Below are 23,968 nucleotides of genomic sequence, written 5' to 3'. Positions count from 1 at the left end.
GAGTCCATCAAGTTTGATCATTACCCCATGTTGTCAATAGTGTATATAATATTCTTCTGGTTCTCACCTAGCATCAAGTCATACAAGTGGTGTCAGTGATTTCTAAGGTTCCTTCTAAATTCAGATCATATCCTCTCTAAAGTCTTTTCAAGTTCTATGATTTTAGGTAGAACAAGTGACATCCCTGAATTTATGCTGAAATTGGAGCTCTTTCAATTACCATTTTTGAGTGATCCCAGGCAAGTCATAACTTATCTGGGTCTCAGGTTCCTCATCTCTCAAGTTGGAAGTGATATCTTTTTTGGAACCTTCTATCATAGTATTAGTTTGGGAAATAAATGAGATATCCTATTGAAAGTGATTTGTAGGGAGTGGCTAGGCAGTGCAGTGGATAGAGCACCAGCCCTGGAGTCAGGAGTACCTGGGTTTGAATCCAGTCTCAGACACTTAATAATTACCTAGCTGTATGGCCATGGGCAAGCCACTTAACCCCATTTGCCTTGCAAAAACCTAAAAAAAAAGTGATTTGTAAAAATAAAGCTCTAGATGAATGTTAGCTATGTACAACAAAGTTTGTTGAGCCAAAAATAAATAAATAAATAATGGGAACAGCTAAGTGACCCAGTGGATAGAGTACTGGCCCTGGAGTTAGGAGGACCTGAGTTCAGATCCAAACTCAGACACTTAATAATTACCTAGCTATGTGACCTTGGGTAAATCACTTAACCCTATTGCCTTGCAAAAAAAAAACTCCCCCCCCCAAATAAATAGATAAATCTGTTGTATATCCTTTTACTCCAACTCCAGTATTGTAAATACATTGAAAGTGATTTGAACCATTCCTATTTTTCTATTTGATACATTCCAATTTCTACATTCCTAAATGGAAATAATAGATTGTTTCCAAACAATATTTGTGTAATGCATTGAGATGTACAGAGCAATTCATATACATTATTTCATTTGATCTTCTCCAATAACTATACTTTGATTAGTATGGTCAGTAGACTAATACTTCAGGTATCTTGTCCCATTTTATAAATAAAGAAACTGAAGCTCAGGGACAGCAGTGACTTGACAGAGTTCGCTTGACTCTAAGTGGCTGATCTTTCTCCTATAGCCTACTGACTCTCAAAGGGAAATCAGGATAGTTTTTCTTTGGCAACTCCCTTTACTGGATATCTCCTTCCTTGTACCTTTTATTCATCAGCCTCTTCCCCTCCTCCTCCTCCTCAGTTCTCTCTTCCCCAATAAATAGACTGGTACTGGCCCTGGAGAGTACCTGGATTCAAATCTGGTCTCCGACACTTAATAATTACCTAGTTGCGTGGCCTTGGGCAAGCCACTTAACCCCATTGCCTTGCAAAAACCTAAAATAAAAATAAATAAATAAATAGACTGGTGAGGCAAAAGCAGGCTTACCAAGGTTGCTGCATTCATGCATTGAGCACAACAATTTAATGGAATTGTAGAGTTAGTAGATTTCTGCTTCTCTGCATTCACTTTTTTCCTATGTGAAATGGAAGAAGAGAGTTATAAACTAAGCAAGTCACCCTTGTTAGTAATATATTAGCTTCTTGAAAAGGAGAAAAATTACATGAGTTAAAGAGATCCATACCATCTCTACTTAGCTCTTCTCAGCAATATAGCAATCAAAGACAATTCTAAAAGACCTATGATGAAAATGCCATCCATGTCCCAAAGAACTATGTAATCTGAATGCAGATCAAAGCATACTATTTTCATCTTTTTAATTTTGTTTTTTGCTTTTCCCATCATTTGCTTTTCCCCTTTTTGTTCTGATTCTTTGCTCACAGTGTGACTAATATGGAATTGTACATTTACAACCTATGTCAAATTACTTGCTGTCCTGGGATGGGGAGAAAGAAGAGTGAGAAGTAGAAAATTTTACAGAAATGAATGCTGAAAATTATCTCTACATATAATTGGAAAAATAACAAATAAATAAAAATATTTTTAAAAAGATCCATACTTGGGGCAGCTAGGTGGCACAGTGAATAGAGCAGTGGCCTTGGAGTCAGGAGTACCTGGGTTCAAATCCAACCACTTAATAATTACCCAGCCATGTGGCCTTGGGCAAGCCACTTGAACCCATTGCCTTGAAAAAATCTAAAAAAAAAAAGATCCATACCATTTCTAAGGTCTATGATTCCAGTATATTGTTTTGAAGCTTTAGATGAAATGATTGCTTTTTTATGTGTGTTTATTCTTTTTTTATAAAGATTTTATTTGTTATGAGTTTTACAGTTTTTCCCCTGATCTTACTTCCCTCCCCCCACCCCCCACAGAAGGCAATTTATCAGTCTTTACATTGTTTCCATGGTATACAGTGATCCAAATTGAATGTGATGAGAGAGAAATCATATCCTTAAGGAAGAAACAAAGTATAAGAGATAGTAAAATCAGACAGTAAAATATCAGTATTTTTTTTTAAATTAAAGGTAATAATCCTTGGTTATGTGTGTTTATTCTTCATTTACTTTACCAATTTCATTGTTTTACTACTATGGATTAACCAATCATAGGGCAGATCACAAACCCATTTTTTTTTGTCATCCTGTGTTATTTTTTCCCCCATATTATTCTAGAAGTCCCCTATTGATCTACCCAGTGTGCTGAGAGCTTTCCTCATTCTCTAGGTAATTTGGCATCTCTCAGACTGTACATATTTTTCTCTAGTTCTCACTATCTGACTGATCACCTCCTTTTTTTTAAATTTTTTTTTTTAGGTTTTTGCAAGGCAAACAGGGTTAAGTGGCTTGCCCAAGGCCACACAGCTAGGTAATTATTAAGTGTCTTGAGACCAGATTTGAACCCAGGTACTCCTGATTCCAAGGCTGGTGCTTTATCCACTACTCCACCTAGCCGCCCCTGATCACCTCCTTTTTTAATTATACATATCCTGAATATCTTTTTATGCCACTTCTTGCATGCATGTCATTTTTGGTGATATGCCAAATGAAATTCATCATACATAGCTCCAGAGGTTTCTACAGAAATGTTGGCAGTTCTATTATTTGTCTATTCATTACACTTCTCCCTCTACTATCTCTAAATCCTCTTGAAGCAATTTAGCTTAGCTGATTCTCTTACCAAGATTTTCTAAGATATTATTTTCCCCTCCAAAGATCTTCATATTTTTGTGAAGTAATGTTGATCTAATATCACCAACTGTCTTTTTCTGTAACATATTTATTGTGAAATTAAACATTTTTTAATTTTATTTATTTAAGGCAATGGTGTTAAGTGACTTGCCCAAGGTCACACAGCTAGGCAATTATTAAGTGTCTGAGGTCAGATTTGAAATCAGGTCCTCCTGGCTCCAGGATTGGTGCTCTATCCACTGCACCACCTAACTTGCCCCTGTCAACAAATGTTTTTATTTTTTATTATGTTGAGTACTTAACAGGGGAAATGCCTTCTATCTCTCTTTTTAAAATAAAGTATTCATAATATAAGAATTCTTAGTATCTTCTACCATCCTTGGATTGCTTTCAATTCTTAATCTCATAATTTTCTTTGCAACAAATGTTTTTCTTCTGTGACTGTCACATTAAAGTCAGTGTCAATGTATATGTTGAATAGATTGAAGGATTTTGTTGAGTTTCCATAAAACATGTCTGCTTTTTCATTCTCTTCAACAGCCATTTATATATAAACTCTATCTTTATATTGGTCTTTTTGCTTATCCTGTTCACAAGAACTCAAGGGGAGTCAAATATTTCATGGCATGTTGTTTCCTTTCTTTTTTTTGGCATGTTTTTTGTTGCATTTGTGTATACTATGAAATCTTTATTTCTTCTTTCAAAGAAAAAACTCATAAACCATTTTCTTTTTCATTTAGTTACAACTTCCTTGTGTATTTTTGTTTCACTGATATTGAGAATGCAAATAGTTGCAGATAAGTAAACAAGGATTTTAGTATATCAACAAATAAATACTTCTAGTCTAAAAACTATGTGAATGCCTGCCCTTTCTATACTATTTTGTGTGACTCTGTCTTGGTTATTGCATGAATAAAGCAGCCAACAAGAGACATTTTATATTTTGTTTTGTTTTGTTTCACCAGTCAGACTGGTCATCTCATCAACCTCTAGGTACTTGAAGGAAAACAATGTGTTCAATAGTTCTCATGATCAGGCCATGAACAGCTAAACTTGGATTAAATGCAATGCTCAATATTACTTCGAGAGGATTATTGATACAACATACTTAATTCACCTTGGTAAAGAATTTTGCATCTACTAACAGATGGCTTCAGGGTGCTGGCTGGTTTATATATACTAAAGATGCTGGTTGGATTCTAACTTGACTGTTTTCCCTTGTTAAAAAAGACAAGAAGTTGCATTATATCAGGTAGTAATTGTAGTTGAAAAAAGCAAAAATCATCTGAAATGAATGAATTAAGAAAAATATCTGGCTGTCAAAAAATGCTACAACTCAGCAGCTTACTAATGCCTAGACAAGTGGCAATTTCCTGCCCAAAATATGGGAACTTCACCTTATCCCAGTCCTACATCATACACCATCATATATTCTAAAAAAGGGAGAATCCTGCAGCTAGACTTGTGTCTTCATCAAAAACCAAACCAAAACAAAACATCTCCAATCATTCTCTTTAAATTGTATTACCAATCTTAGTATCAAGTTCAAAAAGGAACTGGTGCTAACTAGGGTTTGTTAAAAAAATTCTACTATTTTTTAATTAAAAACTATTAAGAAAGAATTCGTACTCATGCTTTAAATACCTCTGGAACTACCTAGCTATGTGACCTTGGATAAGTTATTTAACCCTATTGCCTTGCCAAATAAGAAAAAACAAAAATAAAAATAAATAAATAGCCCTGGGAAGCTGAAACTAAAAGTCATGCTCAACTCAGGGATGTTATCTAATTGTAGGAATGGAATATAAGACTTGAAAGGACTTTGACAAATCCTAAAGTATACTATAAATACTTGATTTAAGTTCAGAATTTAAAAAAAGAAAAAATTTCTATAATACTCTAGTTCATCCTTCCTTATTACTTTATAGATGAGGCAACCAAGCCCATGAAAAGTAAAGTGATTTACTCTAGGCCAAACAGTAGCAGAAACTCGACCTTGAAGTTAGCTCTCTTCAATTTCATAATGGACATCAAACATGAGAATTTTAGTGTAAAATATGAATATCTCTTCCCCATGATTCTTATGGGATTCCTGGACTAGGAATTTTTCTTATCCTCTTAAGATGCAGCTGAAATAAGATTGCTTGAGGTCTTGGGGAGGTAAGGAAGGAAAGGGGGGAGGAAGAAAAATTTGGAACTCAAAATCTTGTAAAAATGATTGTTGAAAAATATCTTTTTTTTTTAAGGTTTTTGCAAGGCAAATGGGATTAAGTGGCTTGCCCAAGGCCACACAGCTAGGTAATTATTAAGTGTCTGAGCCCAGATTTGAACTCAGATACTTGTGACTTCCAGGGCTGGTGCTCTATCTACTGCTCCACCTAGCCACCCCCAAAACTATTTTTACATGTAATTGAAAAAATACTATTAAGACAAAAAAAGATGTATCTGAAGTACATCTTAGAAATTCATATTCAACTAAGGATAGAAGAAAAAGCCTCAATACTTACCTAATTTTCCTCTTTTCCTGCAGGGGCACTGGCTTATTCCGGATGATTTTGGCTCTGTCTTTACTTGTTAACTTTATAAGAGATGCAACCAACTTTTCCTCTGTATTGGGGTCACACAAAAAAATTTCACTTAGTTTACAAAAATAAACAATCTCCTATAAAACAACATCTAAAAGAACCACATCATAGGAGAGTTGTAAGAAATGAGAATGGCTCCAATGGATTGGAGTCAAGTACTCAAAAAAATTCAGAATCATACAACAAAATAAATCATAATCAATTACTGAACTCCACAATCGAATTTAATATTAACTCCAAACTCAGAGCACTGTTTTCATACTCCTCTCAGGTAGTTAGAACATTTTAATTTATGTTATTTGCCCACATTTTGATCTTCTACTAGACTCTAAACTTTATGATGGCAGTCCTTGAGCCTCATTCTTCACTAACTCTTCCAGTCCCTTTAACAAAGGATATAATACAGTTAACTTAAAAATGTTTGTATAATTAATGTATTCTTTTTTAACCAAACTATAAATTAAAGATTCTCAAAAAATCTGTTCAATTAGCCAGAACTGAAACTCAGTTTATATATTTTCTGAAATTATTGAGCTAGAACATCAAAATATTTCTCTAAAATGAACCTGAAAAGATTTTACATTTTGTTCAGTTGGAATCTCCAAGGAGAATAAAGGTAGACAATGTTTTTGGTTAAATTTCTCATCTTTGTAATTTTAGTTTTAGTCTTCTGTTGAATTGCATTGTCTTAGGACTGGAAGGGACTTAGAAAAATTATCTATTTTCTACAACAAAGCCATTACTAGGGATTTACACCAAGGAAAATGTATGGGGGGACAACATTGAAAGTGATAATGTTAAAAGATCATGCAAACTTTGTAATATTTATATTTTGACAGAACCTTTACTCCAATAGAAGTTAGAAACAATTGAGTTTAGCAACTAATAGGCAAGAACAATGAGCAAAATTAATAAGCCACCAGATATTCTTGTCTATTTTCTCCCCAGAGGGGCATCATAATAACTGAATTTCTTTCCATTCTGGCTCTGCTTTCCCTGGCTGGTAAAATTCTTAACATTAATTTTAAAGAATATTAAGAATCTGTTTTTCTTATGAAAATCCTATAGTTGATAACTGCCCCTCAGATTTGTGTCCCTCAGTCTCCCTACCTAATTAATTGAATTGTTCTTAATTATTCTTTTTGTTTGTTTTGGCAAAGCAATGGGGTTAAGTGACTTGCCCAAGGTCACACAACTATCCATCCACTGTACCATTTATCTGCCCTCTTGTATTATTTTCAAATAAGCAATGAGAATGTTGATTTTAGATATATTCAGTGTTGCTTGCCTTTGATGATGTTTACTCCAAAATTGCTAGTTATAACTCTGCTAGGCAACTTTTTAAATCAGGATCACTAAATCAATTCACTAGCATTTATTAAGCACCTATTATTTATTAAGAATCTATGACAGGGCAGCTAAGTGGCACAGTGGATAGAGCACTGACCCTGGAGTCAGGAGTACCTGGGTTCAAATCCAGCCTCAGACATTTAATAATTACCTAGCTGTGTGGCCCTGGGCAAGCCACTTAAGCCCATTGCCTTGCAAAAAAAAAAAGGAAAGAATCTATGATAAAAGCAGCTAGGTGGCATAGTGGATAGAGCACCGACCCTGGAGTCAGGAGGACCTGAGTTCAAATCTGGTCTCAGACACTTAATAATTACCTAGCTGTGTAGCCTTGGGCAAGTCATTTAATTCCATTGCCTTGCCAAAACCAAAACCAAAAATCTGTGATAAAACATATCCAAACAGATCTTGTTTTTCATAGCATCCAATGCATAAATTCTAGGCAGACATGAAACTTCTAGACCAATGGACTGACTTCTAAACTCATCAACAAAATGACACTTGGAACAATATGAATCCCAAAATGCTTTCCTGCAACGTCTAGCTTGGGCCTAGAGCATAATAGTTCAGAAAAACAAATCAGAGACCATCCTGATAGTAAGCTAGACATTTGGACATTGGTAGCAAGTTCCTTGCCTTTGAAAAGGAAATCTATCAAAGCATACCAAGAGAAAGCATGCTTCAGAATTTTAATGTGTTCCTGAAATCATTTTCTAAATGATTCTCTTCTCTTCACCTTGATGAATCAGTTCACAGAAACCTACCCTGCTTGTTTTTGTCTGCAATAGTCACAAAAGTAGGATTGCAAGCCTGAAGGCCATCTTCATGCCAGTTTCTTCTCCATCCAAAAGTATTAACTGTAAAAAGAGATGTAAATAACTATCCAGATTATTAATAACAATTTAATCAACATTTTTTTTAGGTTTTTGCAATGCAAATGAGGTTAAGTGACTTGCCCAAGGCTACACAGCTAGGTAATTATTAAGTGTCTGAGGCCAGATTTGAACCCAGGTACTGCTGACTCCAGGGCCGGTGCTTTATCCACTGCACCACCTAGCCGCCCTTATTTAATCAATATTTTGTTGTTAAGCTTGATGAATTTTAATTTAATGTATTATTTTATATGTATTATTAAATTGTAGAATTTTATCAATAGGAAAGAATCCCAATTATTAAAAATACCTACTACTTTTCTCAACATTTTAGAATTGTTAAACCTCCCTCCCCCCCAAAAAAATTAGTCAATAATAAAATGATGAAAATACTTTTCTCAAAATATATAGGTTTTGTACATGTGACTTCTACCCAGGAAGACTGGTTCTGTTCTGGTTTATAGATTTTGAAAAATTGGGAAAGGAGAATCATAGTATATGCTTGACCTATATCCTTTTCTTCTTTCCTCAACTCAACTGACCCTTAAATTTATCTTCTATAATTAATCTTCTATAAAATTTATCTTCTGCTCATCTTAAGCCACACCCTAATCTATTCTCTCATTGCTAACTATGATATGGATATATCTCTAAATGATCCAGGGTTCTGTTTTCCCAGGTTATTTACCCAGGAAGAAAGCCAGAGCCAGTCCTCAAGACTCTGTCTTGATAAAGTCTTGACTGGTTCCAATATTGATTTGGATAGAACTCATAATATTTAGGAGAATGGTTTTTTAGGAATTGGGGTGGTATTAATGGAACTGGTCTATATCTTATTATTTACATATCTTAGTCGTGGTACTATAAAATGTTTGAGCTAGAGCAAACCTTGGAGATAATCTCCTTCATTCCCCTTTTAACAACAACAACAACAACAAAAATCAAAGAAGCAGAGAGATTAAAGAAATTTTCCCAGAGCATCCCAGAAGCAGAATGGTGGAGCCTGGAGTAGAACTCAAGACCTTTTAATTTAAGTGGTCTTTCTCTTCATCACACTGCATTCACAGGTGCCTGGTTTTCTGAATTAATTATGGATTCCTCTGGCAGGAGAGGTTTGGAGTTTAACAACTTTTAGTTCTGGAGTTCAATAACAAAGCAAAAATACTCAATCCTGAAGTAAAATATATATGCATGTGAACACATAGGCAGGATTTGATTATAAATTATATCTAAAAATACTATATGACACACACATTTTCCTCTATAGAGATATTGTCTAAAAAATTAAATTCCATTCTTGCCAATAACTTCTAAAACTAGAAGTAATACCATATGGGATAGATACTGTGTATATATGTATACACACACATATAATATACATATATATATATATATATATACCCATACCTAACACTCATACACATATATGTTTCTTCTGAGTTTAAAATTGAAATAAATTGAAATAAATTTTGAAATTAAAAAAATAATCTACTACCACACCTTGAAATAAGTAAAAATAATTCAGAGTGTATATATACACAGAATATATATACATTTTATGTCTAAACACAAATATGTGTATATCTGTCTCCGTATACACATTATGTGTGTATATCTATCTATAGACAGGCATATAGTTTTTGTTTATAGATATCTATAGACATATTGATATATTTGTTTCTATACATTTTTAAGTATACTTATTTGTTTCTTTAGATGTATAGTTTATAGATATAGTTCTTTCTTTGTTTAGATAGGTGATAGATAGACAGGTAGATAGAAAGATAGACATATATGTATATATATATATATATATATATATATATATATATATATATGTCCATGTTGGCAATATATATGGAGAGAGAGAGAGAGAGAGAGAGAGAGAGAGAGAGAGAGAGAGAGAGAGAGAAGACATTGAGAGAAAGAGAAGAAAAAGAGAGAGAGAAACAGTGAGAGTCAAAGACAGAGAGGGAGGTATGGACAGATTCCAAGTCAGAGAGGGAAGGAAGGAAGGAAGGAAGGAAGGAAGGAAGGAAGGAAGGAAGGAAGGAAGGAAGGAAGGAAGGAAGGAAGGAAAGGAAGGAAGGAAGGAAGACACAGAAAGAGAAAGGAGACAGAGAAACAGAGAGAGAGACAGAGAGACAGAGAGACAGAGACAGAGAGAGACAGAGACACAGAGACAGAGAGAGACAGAGACAGAGAGAGAGACAGAGAGAGAGGAAGGACAGACAGATTCAAAGACAGAGTCAGATTGAGAATTAAAACCATAGATTTGAAGTAGGCAAGGATCTTGAAAGCCATTTAGTTCTATTATATAAATGAGGAAACAGGTCTAAAAAGGTGAAGCACTAGAATTTAAACTCAAACCCTCATTTGTTCTACTAATTCCAATGATCTTTCTACTGCATTACAATAGAGGAAGTTAATTATTGTACCCAAACTTATCAAGAACCCTCCTCCTTCCTCTCTTATTTTGATATTCCTTCCTTTGAGGTCTCTTACAGAATTTACAATGATGAATTTGTCTCATGAACTGAATAAAGCAAAGGAACTGTACCCTTACGGCACAGGTTCCAGTAGAGGACGTTCCCCTTCATTCTCAGATATCCCTCCAAGTCCTGCAGGGTAGCATTACCTAGTGAATTTGTACAACATTCATTTGAGTGATCATGAATGTGCAAAGCTTGAGAAAAAGATACTGAGATGGAATTTGAAATCCTGCTTAACCGACTCCCCTTTTTGGAGACTGGAACTTTCGGAGGCTCAGTCTCTGTCATTTCAACGTCCATATCCTCAAAGTTAATAATTTTTCTCTGCCATTTGTTTGGGGATGAACTATGTAAAAGAGATTCTGGCATGCTGGTTGTTGGACTAAGATCTTCGACATTTATAAGGCACTCGGCATGATCTCTATGACTTCTTTTCTTAGGTCTTTTCTCTACAACCTTCCTCTCTTTCTTCTTTCCAAAAAACTCAGAAAACATTTTTTCTCTCTGGGCTCTGATCCTCTGCTCTATCAGGGCTAGCACTCAGTTCCTTCAATTTTACTCCCAGATAAAGTTACAGTATCAAAGAAGTTTAAATCATCTATATTTTACCAAACGGTAAAAAATAATATTAAAAACAATTCAGAAAATTAAAATGGCTCCAAAGACCAACAACCATGAGCTGGCCTTCTTTCAGGATACTTCATAGTATCTAGGGAAGAAAGTCTGAAACAGAATTCTTCATTATACACTACAGGATTCTAGAAACAGAAGATAGAACTTATAAACTATTTCTAATAGTAAGTCATCTTACAATTGTTAAGTGCCTATTATGTGCCTGGCACTATGCTGAGATATGAGTACAAGATAAGGCAAAAAGATAGTCTAGACTCTCAAGGAGCTCATGGTCTAAGGGAAGAAACCACATGCAGGAAATTTTAAAATGTTTTAAACGAATAGGAAATATACAGACCAAATTGGAGACAAGGAAGGTACTAAGATTGAGAGAAAAGACTTGGCTATTGTGGAAATACATTCTGGAAGACATCATATATACATAATAGGTATCATGTTTCTTGCCTTCTGTATGGGAAGGAGATGGAGGGAGGCAGAGAATTTGGAACTGAAAAGAAAAATTATATTAAAAGGTATAGAAAGACCGAGAAAGACTTCTTCTAGAAGGTAGAACTTTAGATGAGGCTTGAAGGAAATCAAGAAAGCTAGGAGAGAAAGTACAAAGGTTACATGATTAAAAAAATATATCATCAGTTATACTATTTGCAGTAAAACTAGGAGGCATTTCATAATGATAGTTTTAAAGGGATGTATTGATACACTCTGCCCACATCCCCAAATTACCAAAAATGATCTCTGATATATTATGTTCTAAAGAATTTATCATGTAACTTATTTCATGATTAATTATTCTTTTTCATGTAATGTATTGTCTTGATTCAGTTAAAAATCTCTGTTCTTAAGGTTAATAATCATCACTTCAGTTGTAGCAGGCAGATGAATGAGATGTTTTTGGTCACAGGAAGCTGGGGCAGGTCCTTGGGTCACCTCAAGTCATGCAACATAGTTTTACCATTATGACCAATTTTTATGAACCTGTGACTGTAGCATAGGCTTATAAATTGCTACCAATTCATAAAGCCAAACCTTCCATTAACACACCCCTTCTGATCATTCTTCACTATCTTATGTAGACCTAATATTTGAGGCCCAATACCTTCTGGTCAATAATCTTCTTTGTAAAAATACACCAGCTGAGGGGGCGACTAGGTGATGCAGTGGATAGAGCACTGGCCCTGGAGTCAGGAGTACCTGAGTTCAAATCCGGCCTCAAATACTTAATAATTACCTAGCTGTGTGGCCTTGGGCAAACCACTTAATCCCATTGTCTTGCAAAAAAAAAAAACCTAAAAAAATATACTAGCTGAACTGAATGTTCATCAGTGGCTTTAAATCACTGTTTATCATTCATTCTTTTTATTTTTTTTATTTTTTTTTTAGGTTTTTTTTGCAAAGCAAATGAGGTTAAGTGACTTGCCCAAGGCTACACAGCTAGGTGATTATTAAGTGTCTGAGACCGGATCTGAACCCAGGTACTCCTGACTCCAGGGCTGGTGCTTTATCCACTGCATGACCCAGCAGCCCCTATCATTCATTCTTGAAAAGGACTGATAACATCATGAGGACAATGTCTTGACTTTTGAGTGAACTGAATTTAAAAGGGGCAGAGTTTCACAAAGTCATCAGCCTCACTTTCTCCTCCAGAGTCATCAAAGTCTAGGGACAACTAGAGATGGCCTGATTAAAATAAGTTTAAAATCCAATTCCAGTTTTTAATTGTTTGGTCATTTCCTATTTGAAACATATTTATATCTCCAACATGCTTACCTTCTCTTCCCAAGTGCTGATTTCTAGAATTTCCATCTAGACTGCTTTCAGCCTCATAAGCAAAATTTCCTGTTAGTGTGGAGAATAAAGGAAAAAAAATGCTATCACATGAATGATATGTATGTTTTAGGTACAATTCTGTTAAGTAAGTAATTGATGTCAATGGGACAATAGCAAAAAACTACTGATGTTAAATATAAAAATTAGTGAATAATTTTCAAACTTAAGGCTAATCTTTTAGGAAATGAATTCTCTCTAAGATTCTAATAAATGCTATAGCATTTATCTTCATTTCCTGGGTTTAGTTCATCCCTTTATGAAATAAAGGAGGTGTACTAGATCCAGTATTCTTACCTTTTTTGTGTGTGTCATGCAACCCTGTGACAGTGGTGAAGCCTAGGGACACCTTCTCAGAATGTTGTTTTTAAATGCATGAAATAAAATTCAGAGGATCACAAAATCCACTGGATCACAAAACATGAGGGTGGATGGGAAAATTTTGGCCATTTAAGAAGACTGGAAAAGTAGGGAGGGAGAAAGTTATTATAAAGGGCTTTGAACAACAAACAGAGTATGTTGTTTATTGTGGAGATGATAGGGAGCCACTGGAGTTGATTGAACAGGATGGAATGCACTAGACACTGTCAGACCTACACTTTGGGAAGATCACTTTGATAGATGAGTGGAGAATAGACTGAATGGAGAGAGACTTGTAGTCCAGGTGTGAAGAGATGTGGGTCTACACAGGGCTCGGACAGTGTCAAAAGAGAAAAGACATATGGGATCAATAATGGGAAGGTAAAAATCGACAGATCATGATAACAGGTTGGTTATGGAAGATAAGATAGGAGAAGAGTTGAGGCTGACACAGGGTGTGAGCCTGGGTGCCTGGGAGGATAGTGGTGGCTTCTACAATAATAGGAAAGTTAGGAAGACAAGAGGGTTTAGGGGAAAAGTATGAATTCTAGTAGACATATTGAATTTAAGATTGGGACATCAATTCAAGCTATTCAAAAGGTAGTTTGAAAATGGGAAACTAGAGGTCGTTATAGAGATCAGAGATAAGTAAATAAAAAGAAAATATACACACAGGGGCCAATGGACAAAAGATAAAGAAGGGAGATAGAACTTTTAGAGCTTCTATGTTAAAATGTCATTTTCCAAGATCAAATTATTGTAAATAAAAGTTTAATGAATTTTCTTGTTTGAAATTATATTTATAATAACTTACATTTTTAAAAAATGAAAAGAAAGGAAAAATTTCTTTCCCTTACTCCCTTTTCTGTTCCTTGAAACTTCTTCACCTTCTTCAAATGCTTCCTTCATTCACTCCCATTCAACTATGATGTTCTTTATTTCTAGGAATGTGGACTTCCTAGATTGGACCAGACTAAAACAAAATTTTTCTTTTCTGAAGGAGGTCCTATTCTGTGATAAGAGGGAGCTATTCTTGTTTCTATTTTTTTTTGTTGTTGTTTTTTGCAAGGCTTGACCAAGGTCCCACAGCTAAGTAAGTATTAAGTATCTGAGTTCAAATTTGAACTCAGGTCCTCCTGACTCCAAGGCCAGTGCTCTATCCACTAAGCCAACTAGCTGCCCCACTATTCTTGTTTCTACATTTAGATGTCTTCTCCATTCAATTTTAAGCTTTGAAAGGGAAAGGACTGTCTTGTACATTTTTGTTTCCTCATCCACAGGACCTCCAGAGTGCCTTGTACATGCTTATTATGAGTTGGCAAGAAAGATGAAAATGATGTACTATGATATTTTGTAATTCATTTAAGAAACATTATTGAATATAATCACTGTAATCCTTCTTGAAATGACTTTTCAAGGTGTCTATTTCATCTTCCTATTTAGACTATAATAACTAGCATTTACATAGTAGTTTATGTAGTGAGTCTCAATTTTTTTACTCTCAAGTTCCCTTTCCACTCTTAAAATTATTCAGGGTCCCAAAGAATTTGTTTATATGGATAATATATATCAACATTTATTGTATTAAAAATGAAAGCTGATAAGTTCTGAAACTAAATAACAAACCCCTTATATGTTAACATAAATTTTAATGAAAATATCTATATTTTCAAAAAAAAATTTAGCAAGAATAGTAGTATTATTTTATTTTTTGCAAATCTTTAATGTCCGATAAAGGAAGGCAACTGAAATCTTATAACTAATTCTGCACTCACTTGTTATGATATGTTATCATATATTGTTGGTTGATGTTTATCAAGAAAATCTGGTCAAATAGACATGTAGTTGAAAAAGGGAGGAGTGTTTTAATAAGTAAATAACATCTTATAAGCATTATTATAAAAAGCGTTTTGATCTCATGGATTCCTGATTGGAACTGCTGATTTAAGATTTGAAAATTATCTTATAAATATTTTTATTTTATCCTCATATAAACCCTGGGAGGTAGGTGTCATTATTATTCCCATTTTATAGGAATAGATGAATATTAGGTGAAAAAACTGAGGCAGATCAAACTAACATGATCTTTTAGGGTTTTGTAGCAAGTAAGTGCTTATAAGGTCAGTTTTGAACTTAGTTCTTTTTGTTTTGTTTTGGGTTTTTTTGTTTTGTTTTTTAGGTTTTTGCAAGGCAAATGGGGTTGAGTGGCTTGCCCAAGGCCACACAGCTAGGTAATTATTTTAGTGTCTGAGACTGGATTTGAACCCAGGTACTACTGACTCTCCAGGGCTGGTGCTTTATCCACTGCACCACCTAGCTGCCCCACTTAGTTCTTTTTGGACTCCAAAACTAGTACCCCATGCATTGCACCACACAGCTGGGGAGATGGCTAGATCTTACCTCATTTGTATCTTTACTGGAGTGCCTTTTACCACAATCTTCATACAGAAGGCAGTCAATAATAAGTATTTGTTGGCTAATTGAATACAACTAAATTATATTAAACTAAGATGATGAAAATAATAATACATTTGTAAGTTACTAGTATTCAACAGTGTCCTCCCTGAGGACAATATGTTAAATTTCTTAGTACGCCACGATCCTAAATTTGACAAATACTTACTGTATCCACCACCATCAGGATCTGGCACAAGGTGTTCGCTATATGCAGATGTAGGCTTTCTTGACATCATTTGGAAGGATTCTGGGTAACCTTGATTACCTCTTCCAGTAGAACCTGAGGTCCGATGGAAGGAAGGATGACTCTGAAGGGCTCTATTGCTCAACCTGAGAGAAAGCCCAGAATGATGACTACCCTCATTACCCGTCCTATATTATGATTTGATAAAATTAATAAATGTACTGAAGAAGAAGCACATTTTCTTGGGGGGTTGGGGGAAGGGTTCATCTGCCTTCCTGGCTTGAGTCTCATGTAGATTGAAAGGCATGACTGATAAAAATTTTAGATGCTCACTCTGAGGAAAAGGATTCTTAAGAAGTCCATCTTGTGGGTATAAAAATGACCCTATTATATGGCTATATAAGTGGATGTATTTGACTGAAGTCAAATAATTTTGCTCAGTCCCACAGAATTTATTGTCAGTTTTATTGGCATAAAGTTGAACAAAATGGTTCCCAATAATTGCTTTGTGAGTTGTAAATTAACCTTTTTTTCATTTTTGATGCTAGTAATTAAGTATTCTTCTTTGCATTTTCTAAATCAAGTCAGCTAATAGTTAAACTATTTTATTGTTTTCTTTTCCAAAAAAAACTAGTTTTTAGTTGTATTTCTTATATTTAAAAAATTTTAGTTTTCTTCACCTGTCCTTTGATTTTTAGAATTTCTATTTTAAGGTCTTTTTTAACTTGTTTTTTCCAGATTCTTTTTAGATACATGCCCATTTTGTTGATTTTCTCTTTCTTTCTTATTGATAAGTGTTTTCCAATGACTTTAGAATCTGATCAGGCTCTTACACTTACCTTCTGCCCATATTCTGGTTCTCTGAGTAGAAGAAGTCACGATTATTCTGACTATCTGAGCTATATGCATCCCCCCAATTATCTGGAGCATCCAGGTTATCTTCAGCACCCGGATAGTCTGGAATTCCAAATCCTGGATAGCTCTGATTATTTCTGGTTCTTTCAGAGTCTAGATTGTTCCTGGAGTCTTTGTCTCTCAAATGACCTGGAATTCCCAGAGAAACTGAGTTGTCTAGATGGTGCTTGGAACTTGATCTGTATGCATTGTTCCCAAGACCTATATCTGAATCCTGTTTGAAGTCTTGGTAATTCTGAGCCCCAGCATAGTCTGGAACCATCTGGAAGCCCAAGGAGTCTGGGCTGTGCTTGGATCTTGAATAGTGGGAATTATTCCCAGGGCCTGGGTAGTCAGAAGTCCTCTGGGATCTTGAAAAGGCTGGATTTGTATGAGATCCTGGATATCCCTGCTGATTCCTGATGCCTGGACTGTCTAAGTAGTCCTCAACTCCAGGATAATCTGGACTATTCAGTGTATCAGGATAGTCAGAATAATTGTGAGTGCCTGAATACTTTGCATCGTCTTTGGATTTCAGGTTGTTGAAATTCTTCCTGGAATATGGATAATCTAGACTATTCTGGGAGGCTAGGTTTACCCGGGAGTTGGGGAAGTCTGGGTAATCAGGATCTTCTTCATATCCTTGTTTTCTATAGAAGGCAGACATGTTGGAGAATGATTCTTTACAATGCTGTAATAACACTTTATTAAACCAAGATCTTTCTCAGTCAATGGTTATTACTTCTATATCTGGAAAAAGAAAGATAAAAAGAGAGAGTGAGAAAGGAAACCCAGTTTTATTTTCTCTCACTGACAATATAGACTCTATATGAATCAGACAAGCATTCTCCATAAAACAGGAAAGAATTCAAGAGAGCCCTAAATCACTTTATCAAAGTATCAGCTAGAAAGACAAGGAAAGAACTAGGAAAGAACCAGAAGGCTTTAAGTACCTGGTAACTGGATTCATTTAAATTCCATAATTGTTCAGTGAATACTCTGAGATTTTTCTAAGTGCATCCCCTACTTCTGTTCCTTTGTACAGGATGTTCCACCTTCCTATACATCTCTGCCTTTTAGAATCCTTAGCTTCCCTTCAAAATCTACCTGAAACACCACCTGCTCCCCTAAGCCTTTCCTGGAACTCTACCAGACCCCCCATTTGTTAATTCTTTTGTACTTCTCAAATTACCTTGTATTTGATTGTGTACATATTTTTCTACAAAATTCTATTCTACAGGAACCTACTCCCCAGTCTAGTGTTGTGGAGTTTTTAAGGTTATGGCAGTAAAAGCACAAGTTCAAGCAGATTCTACCATGATAGAAAAGCTTTGAAGATAATCCCAACTACAGAATACATCTGCTTTTGGGTGGCTAGGTGATGCAGTGGATAGAACATTGGCCCTGGAGTCAAGAGTACCTGAGTTCAAATCCAGCCTCAGACACTTAATAATTACCTAGCTGTGTGACCTTGGGCAAGTCACTTAACTCCATTGCCTTGCAAAAATAACCTAAAAAAAAAAGAATATATCTGCTTTCCATGGTCCTAGCCAATAAATATAGAAAGACTCATCACTCCAAGTCTGGTCATTTTTTATTAGACTTCTTTGGTCATGAAAATCCCAAGAAACAAAGGTGGGTTTCAGTCCCATGTGCCTTCCTTTAACTTCTTCAGTGATATCAGGAAGAGTGGTGGACAAAAGAATACAGAGTGCTTAGAGTCACAGATTTTAGGTTAGCTATACACATTAGCATACCTGTTGGTATTCTACATATGAGATATATGTCCAGGAGACACAGTGGTCTAGAAAATGGATCAAATCAGTTTTGATAATCTCACCTCTAAATGAAACCAAATGACAAAGTTGCTTTTGTAAACCAAAGATTGATTCACAAGTGCAAATAGAAACAGGTTTGTAGAATTGATTTTATCTCTAAAAAAGCATCATTTCAGAATCAACAAAAGACATCATTTAAATAGATATGTAATCATCTCATGATAAGTATTTGCAAAAAAGACCATGATAGGGCTGCTAGGTGGTGCAGTGGATAGAGCACCGGCCCTGGAGACAGGAGTACTTGAGTTCAAATTCGGCCTCAGACACTTAATAATTACCTACCTAAGTGGGCAAGCCACTTAACCCCATTTGCCTTGCAAAAGTCTAAAAAACAGAAGACCATGATAATGCAGTTGCCAATTTGGGGGCCAATATTTATTGCAGAGGATAATGGGGTGGAAAATTTATGTAAAGAACTCAAAGTCAACCTCCAAATTAAATCAATAGATAGATAACCTATTTGACTTCATTGCAAAGTGATTCATAGGTGAAGATGGTTTAAATAAAATATGTTGCAAAGTGTGGTTCACAGGAAAACGATTTATAAAATTAAAAATATTATAGAGACAACCAATTTGGAAAGACTTTAGAACTCTTGATCAATGCAATGAACTTTCATGAATCCAAAAGACTGATGCTGAAGCAAGTGTCTACCCCCCCCCCCAGAAAGGAACTCAGATTCAGAATGATATTTTTGGATATACACAAGAAGGGAATTTGTTTTTCTTGAGTATATATATAGGATTATTTTTCTTTTCAGTGAAGAGGGTGGAAGAGAAAGAGAGAAAATGATGGTTAATGAAAAATACTACAGAGAAAAAATATTTCAGTAGAAAAAATTAGAGTGAAAAAGAACTTGCAGAAACTACAGAGAAAATTCATGGTAGAGATCACAAATATGTTCTTCAAGAAGAGAGCCAGGGGGCAGCTAGGTGGTACAGTGAATATAGCACCAGCCCTGGAGTCAGGAGGACCTCAGTTCAAATCTGAAATTAGACACTTAATAATTACCTAGATGTGTGACTGTAGGCACACCATTTAACGGCACTGCCTTAAATAAAATTTAAAAATTAAAAAGAGATCCTGGCAGCTAGGTTGTACCATGAATTGAGGGAGTCAGGAAGTTCCAAGTTCAAATCCTACCTTAAAATACATTAGCTATGTAACTTTGGGCAAGTCACTTCACCCCTCTCTCATCTGTAAAATGAGGATTAAAATTGTATCTCTCCCCCAGAGTGATCATGAGAAATGAGCTAAATATGTAATATACTTTGCAAACTTTAAAGTTCTATATAATGTTATATTATTATTATTATGTATCATTGCTGTTGTTACTATGGCAACTAGTTCCAAGAATGATTATTAGTCTTAACTGGATTCCTGAAAAAACATGAAACTTCAGTAGACGAAAAAGTGCAGACTCAATAGCATCTCTGAGAGACAAGAGGCACATGAGAAAGATTCTCCCACCTCCCAACCTCTCCACCCTAGTTTCCACCTGCATTAAGCCTTTCAGGACTCAAGTACAAAGAGTTCAAGAACTGGGACAATGGATACTCTCTTAGGGACTTGGAGAACAATAAATATAATCTCTGAAAAGGAGAGCATTGAAAATCAAGGAAAAGCAGGATGCAAATTTTCTGGGCTAGTTATTCTCTCCTAAGAACAAAAGAACAGTTTTAATGCATCTATCTTCATACTCAACAGCAAGATGGAGCTGCAGGTCAATTATGTTAATTCAAAGAGGGAAGAGAGAGAAAACCAGGGGGCAGCTGATATGAGCCTACTGGAATATAACCAATATAACCTCTGCATGGAGGAAATTGCTATGCAGAGAAATAAAATTGTAAACACCCTCAGGACAGGGATTATTTCTTGCACAGTTTAGTAGTTCCCAACCACTTTGCCTGGCATAATGCTCAACACACACACACACACACACACACACACACACAGATGCCCCAACCCCTTGCTTCTCTATTAGAACAAAGTAATTCCCCTCTGAGAATGGTGGATGGAGGATCTCTATTCTTGTCTCCCTGTGAGCCATTTCTAGAGACTCATATGGACATACATAAGTAAAAGACAGCACCACTTATATCAGTAAGGAAAATAATATTATGCGTCTAAACTAAATCAAATAATGAAAAAGAGAAGGCCAGTCACATGAGTTAGACTAACCTGGAGGGGGAGAGGAAGAGGAAGGGAAGATTTTAGTAAAGGAGAATTATTTCTACATTTTTGAAAAGGTAATAGGACCTAGGAGTAATTAAACCCAATTAAGAATACGCATACCTCATTTTTAGATAATGCATATTTATGGGATATTTTGGGGTTTGCTTTTTACAAATTGAAAGGTTTCTGACAACCTTGCATTGAATGTCTTATTGGTACAGTTTTTCCAAGTGGTATGTGTTCCCATCTTGTCTCTGTGTCATATTTTTGTGATATCTAGCAATATTTCAAATTTTATCAATATTATTATTTCTGTCATGGTGATTTGTGGTCAATGAACTTTGCATCAAACACCAAATAGATCCATATATATGACAATGAACTTAATCAATAAATGCTAATCATATTCCAACTGCTTCCTCCCCTGGCTTCCCGCCTTCTCTCTCCCTTTCCTCTGGCCTCCTTATTCTTAGAGTCACAATTGAAATTAGGCTAATTTACAACACTGCAATAGTCTCTAAGTGTTCAAGTGAAAGGAAGAGTCCCACATCTCTCACTTTAAATCAAAAACTAGAAATAATTGACCTTAGTGAGAAAGCAAAGTCAGGATAGGCCAAAAGCAAGACCACCACTCTGATCAGTCAGCAGCCACCAACTCCGAGTAAAGATCCTCCTCCTACAAGAAGATTATGTATGACAATGAAGGCTCAGATAAAGGTTAGGATTTTTTAGCAATAAAGTATTAATTAAGGCACATATATTTTTAGGCATAATACTATTGCACTCTTAATGGACTATAGATAGTGTAAATATATGCTCTGAGAAAACAAAACATTCCTCTGACTCACTTTTTTACAATAATTACTTCATTGACGTGATCTGGAACAGAACCTCCAAGATATGTCTATACCAGGATAAACTATGAAAGTTCAATAAAGATGGCATGCCAGATTTTGCTTTTCTCTGACTCACCTGAGGACCCTCATCCTCTCCCTTTTAAATCTCTTAAAGCCTTAGAGGGGCAGCTAGGTGGTACAGTGGATGTAGAGCATTGGCCCTGGAGTCAGGAGTACCTGAGTTCAAATCCGACCTCAGACACTTAATAATTACCTAGCTGTGTGGCCTTGGGCAAGCCTCTTAACCACCTTGCCTTGCAAAAAAGAAAAAAAGAATGGCCCTAGAGTATTTTGAAAGGTTTGACTTTCTTGACCAACAGGAAGTTGGAAGATAGAAAAAGAAGTGGGAAAAGGTTTACTGGAATGTGCTGGTAAATGTTTAACAATGTATGTTCTGGATGAGGGAATGTTTATAAGTCTTAGCTTTAAGTTTAATTTGCATTATTAATACTTTTCAAAGTTTAGGCATTCAACAAAACCAAATCAAGCCCTGATGGGTGGCATTTGCTAATTTGTTTCCATTTTTTTTCTGGCTCCTGATTCCAGGGTCAGTACTCTATCCACTGCGACACCTAGCTGCCCCCATTTGCTAATTTATGAAGTATAATTGTTCATACAGGTGAAAGGCTGCATATATTTTCATTATAAACATTTACACTTAGGAAATGGGGAGGCACTACAAATTAGGATTTACTGTTTCCTTGATGGGCTTTACAGTCTAGGAACTTTCAAAAGTGCTAATAATGCAGATTAAGTTTAAAAGTGAGTTTCTGAATTCATTTTCCCCTTTGCCCTCCCCGAAGCTAGGCTTATCAGTGCACACCTGACTACTTTTCCAAACCACAAACAAATCTCTGGAAGGTGCTAGACACTTTGGAGGAATATGGAGCCAGGAGAAAATTGGCTATAAACTCACTACGAGATGACCTGATGCATAAAACAGAAACCAAACCTTTAAGTATAAAATTAAGAGAGAAGTATGTGTTCTATAGGCCCCATAGATATCCTCCTTTTGGAGGATGGGCCTTTGGGTCCTGTTTATAAACTGTAGGAGGTTTCTATAGCTGACAAAGGACACAACTGGGGTGAGGCAAGCAGTGCCTTGCCCTCAAACACTGAATTTCAAGGACACTGACAACCCTTCAACAATTTGGCTGGCAAGGAGACTCCTCTGTTCCTCCTCTACATCCCTCCCTACATCTGAGGAGGCTCTCCATGCTTCTTATCTTGAGGTCAGTCAGAGACTCACGATGCCCTAGTGGCATAAAGAATTTCAAAAGGGATAGCAAAGTTTCCAATATGGTTTTTCTGTGGGTCCATCCCTTGAGTGCTAGGGACTATCACCATCTGCTGGAGGAGAATCAAACAGCAAGTGGAGTTTTGAGAACTTGCTTGCTGGGAGCTGAAGACAATCAATTGACTTTTATTAAACACCTACTATATACCTAGTATACCTACACTGCTGAGCACTGAGAATACAAAGACAAAGAAAAGACAGTGCCTACCCCCAAGGAGTTTACTATCTAACAGTTGAGACAACAAACAAACAAATCTGTACAAACAAGCTAAATATAGTCTAAATGGGAAATAATTAGAGACTGAGGTCTTAGAACTGAGAGAATGGGGAAGGCTTTCTGTAAAAGATGGGATTTTAGGTGGGATTTAAAGGAAGACAGGGAAGGCAGTAGGCATGAATGACTAGTGAGAGCATTCCAGACATAGGGAATGCCTGAGAAGTTCCAGAATCCAGAAACAAAAGTGTCTAGATTACAGAACTGCCCAAGGCCAGTTGTCACTTAATAGAAGATTATGTGATAGAGAGAAAGGTTCAGGAAGACTGGAAATGTAGGCTGGATTATGAAGCACTTTTGAGTATCAAGCAGAGGATTTCATATTTGATCCTAAAGGTGGAGTTTATTAAGTTGGAGGGTGACAGGATCAGACCTACATTTTTAAAAAATCATATAGATAACTGAATGAAAAATGAATTGGAGGCCCAAAAGAAAGCTTTTGCAATAATCAGGTCAGGAGATGATGAGGGCTTATACCAGACCCATGACCATGTCAAAGAGAAAGCAGTATATTCTAAAGATATTGCTAGGTGAAATCAATAGACCTTGGCAATAGTTTGTACATGGGAGGAAAGAGATGGATAGGAGTCCAGAATGATTCCTAGGTTGTGAGTCTGAGGGCCTGGGAGCATACTCTTTTGATTGGTTCTTATCCTTCATTATAGAAGAACACCAAAATGACATCACTATGTTTGAGACAAATTGCAGTGTCTCC

The 23,968-nt window shown here is 35.8% G+C and overlaps 1 protein-coding gene across 3 annotated transcripts in view; it reads right to left on the bottom strand.

Annotated features, from left to right (window-relative positions):
• TMC5 (transmembrane channel like 5) overlaps window positions 1–17,511 on the bottom strand; it is a 73,953-nt gene extending 56,442 nt beyond the window's left edge. Inside the window, exons 1-6 of one of the 3 annotated variants that reach the window (XM_074200249.1) lie at window positions 16,719–17,511; window positions 15,862–16,025; window positions 12,822–12,890; window positions 7,822–7,914; window positions 5,633–5,732; window positions 1,423–1,510 (exon numbers count right to left, since the gene is read on the bottom strand). In XM_074200249.1, the coding sequence (XP_074056350.1) occupies window positions 1,423–1,510; window positions 5,633–5,732; window positions 7,822–7,914; window positions 12,822–12,890; window positions 15,862–16,025; window positions 16,719–17,440 (1,236 nt within the window). In that variant the 5' untranslated portion in view covers window positions 17,441–17,511. Of the gene's footprint in view, window positions 1–1,422; window positions 1,511–5,632; window positions 5,733–7,821; window positions 7,915–10,489; window positions 11,111–12,821; window positions 12,891–15,861; window positions 16,026–16,718 lie in introns of those variants that run through there. The other 2 variants (XM_074200250.1, XM_074200251.1) reach the window with 2 other exon arrangements.
• Window positions 17,512–23,968: the final 6,457 nt, after the last annotated feature.

This window comes from Macrotis lagotis, chromosome X, assembly GCF_037893015.1.
Source record: "Macrotis lagotis isolate mMagLag1 chromosome X, bilby.v1.9.chrom.fasta, whole genome shotgun sequence".
In the NCBI taxonomy this organism is placed as follows: domain Eukaryota; kingdom Metazoa; phylum Chordata; class Mammalia; order Peramelemorphia; family Peramelidae; genus Macrotis; species Macrotis lagotis.
The sequence above is the reverse complement of the archived record's forward strand: the minus strand, read 5'-3'. Positions and strand labels throughout refer to the sequence as shown.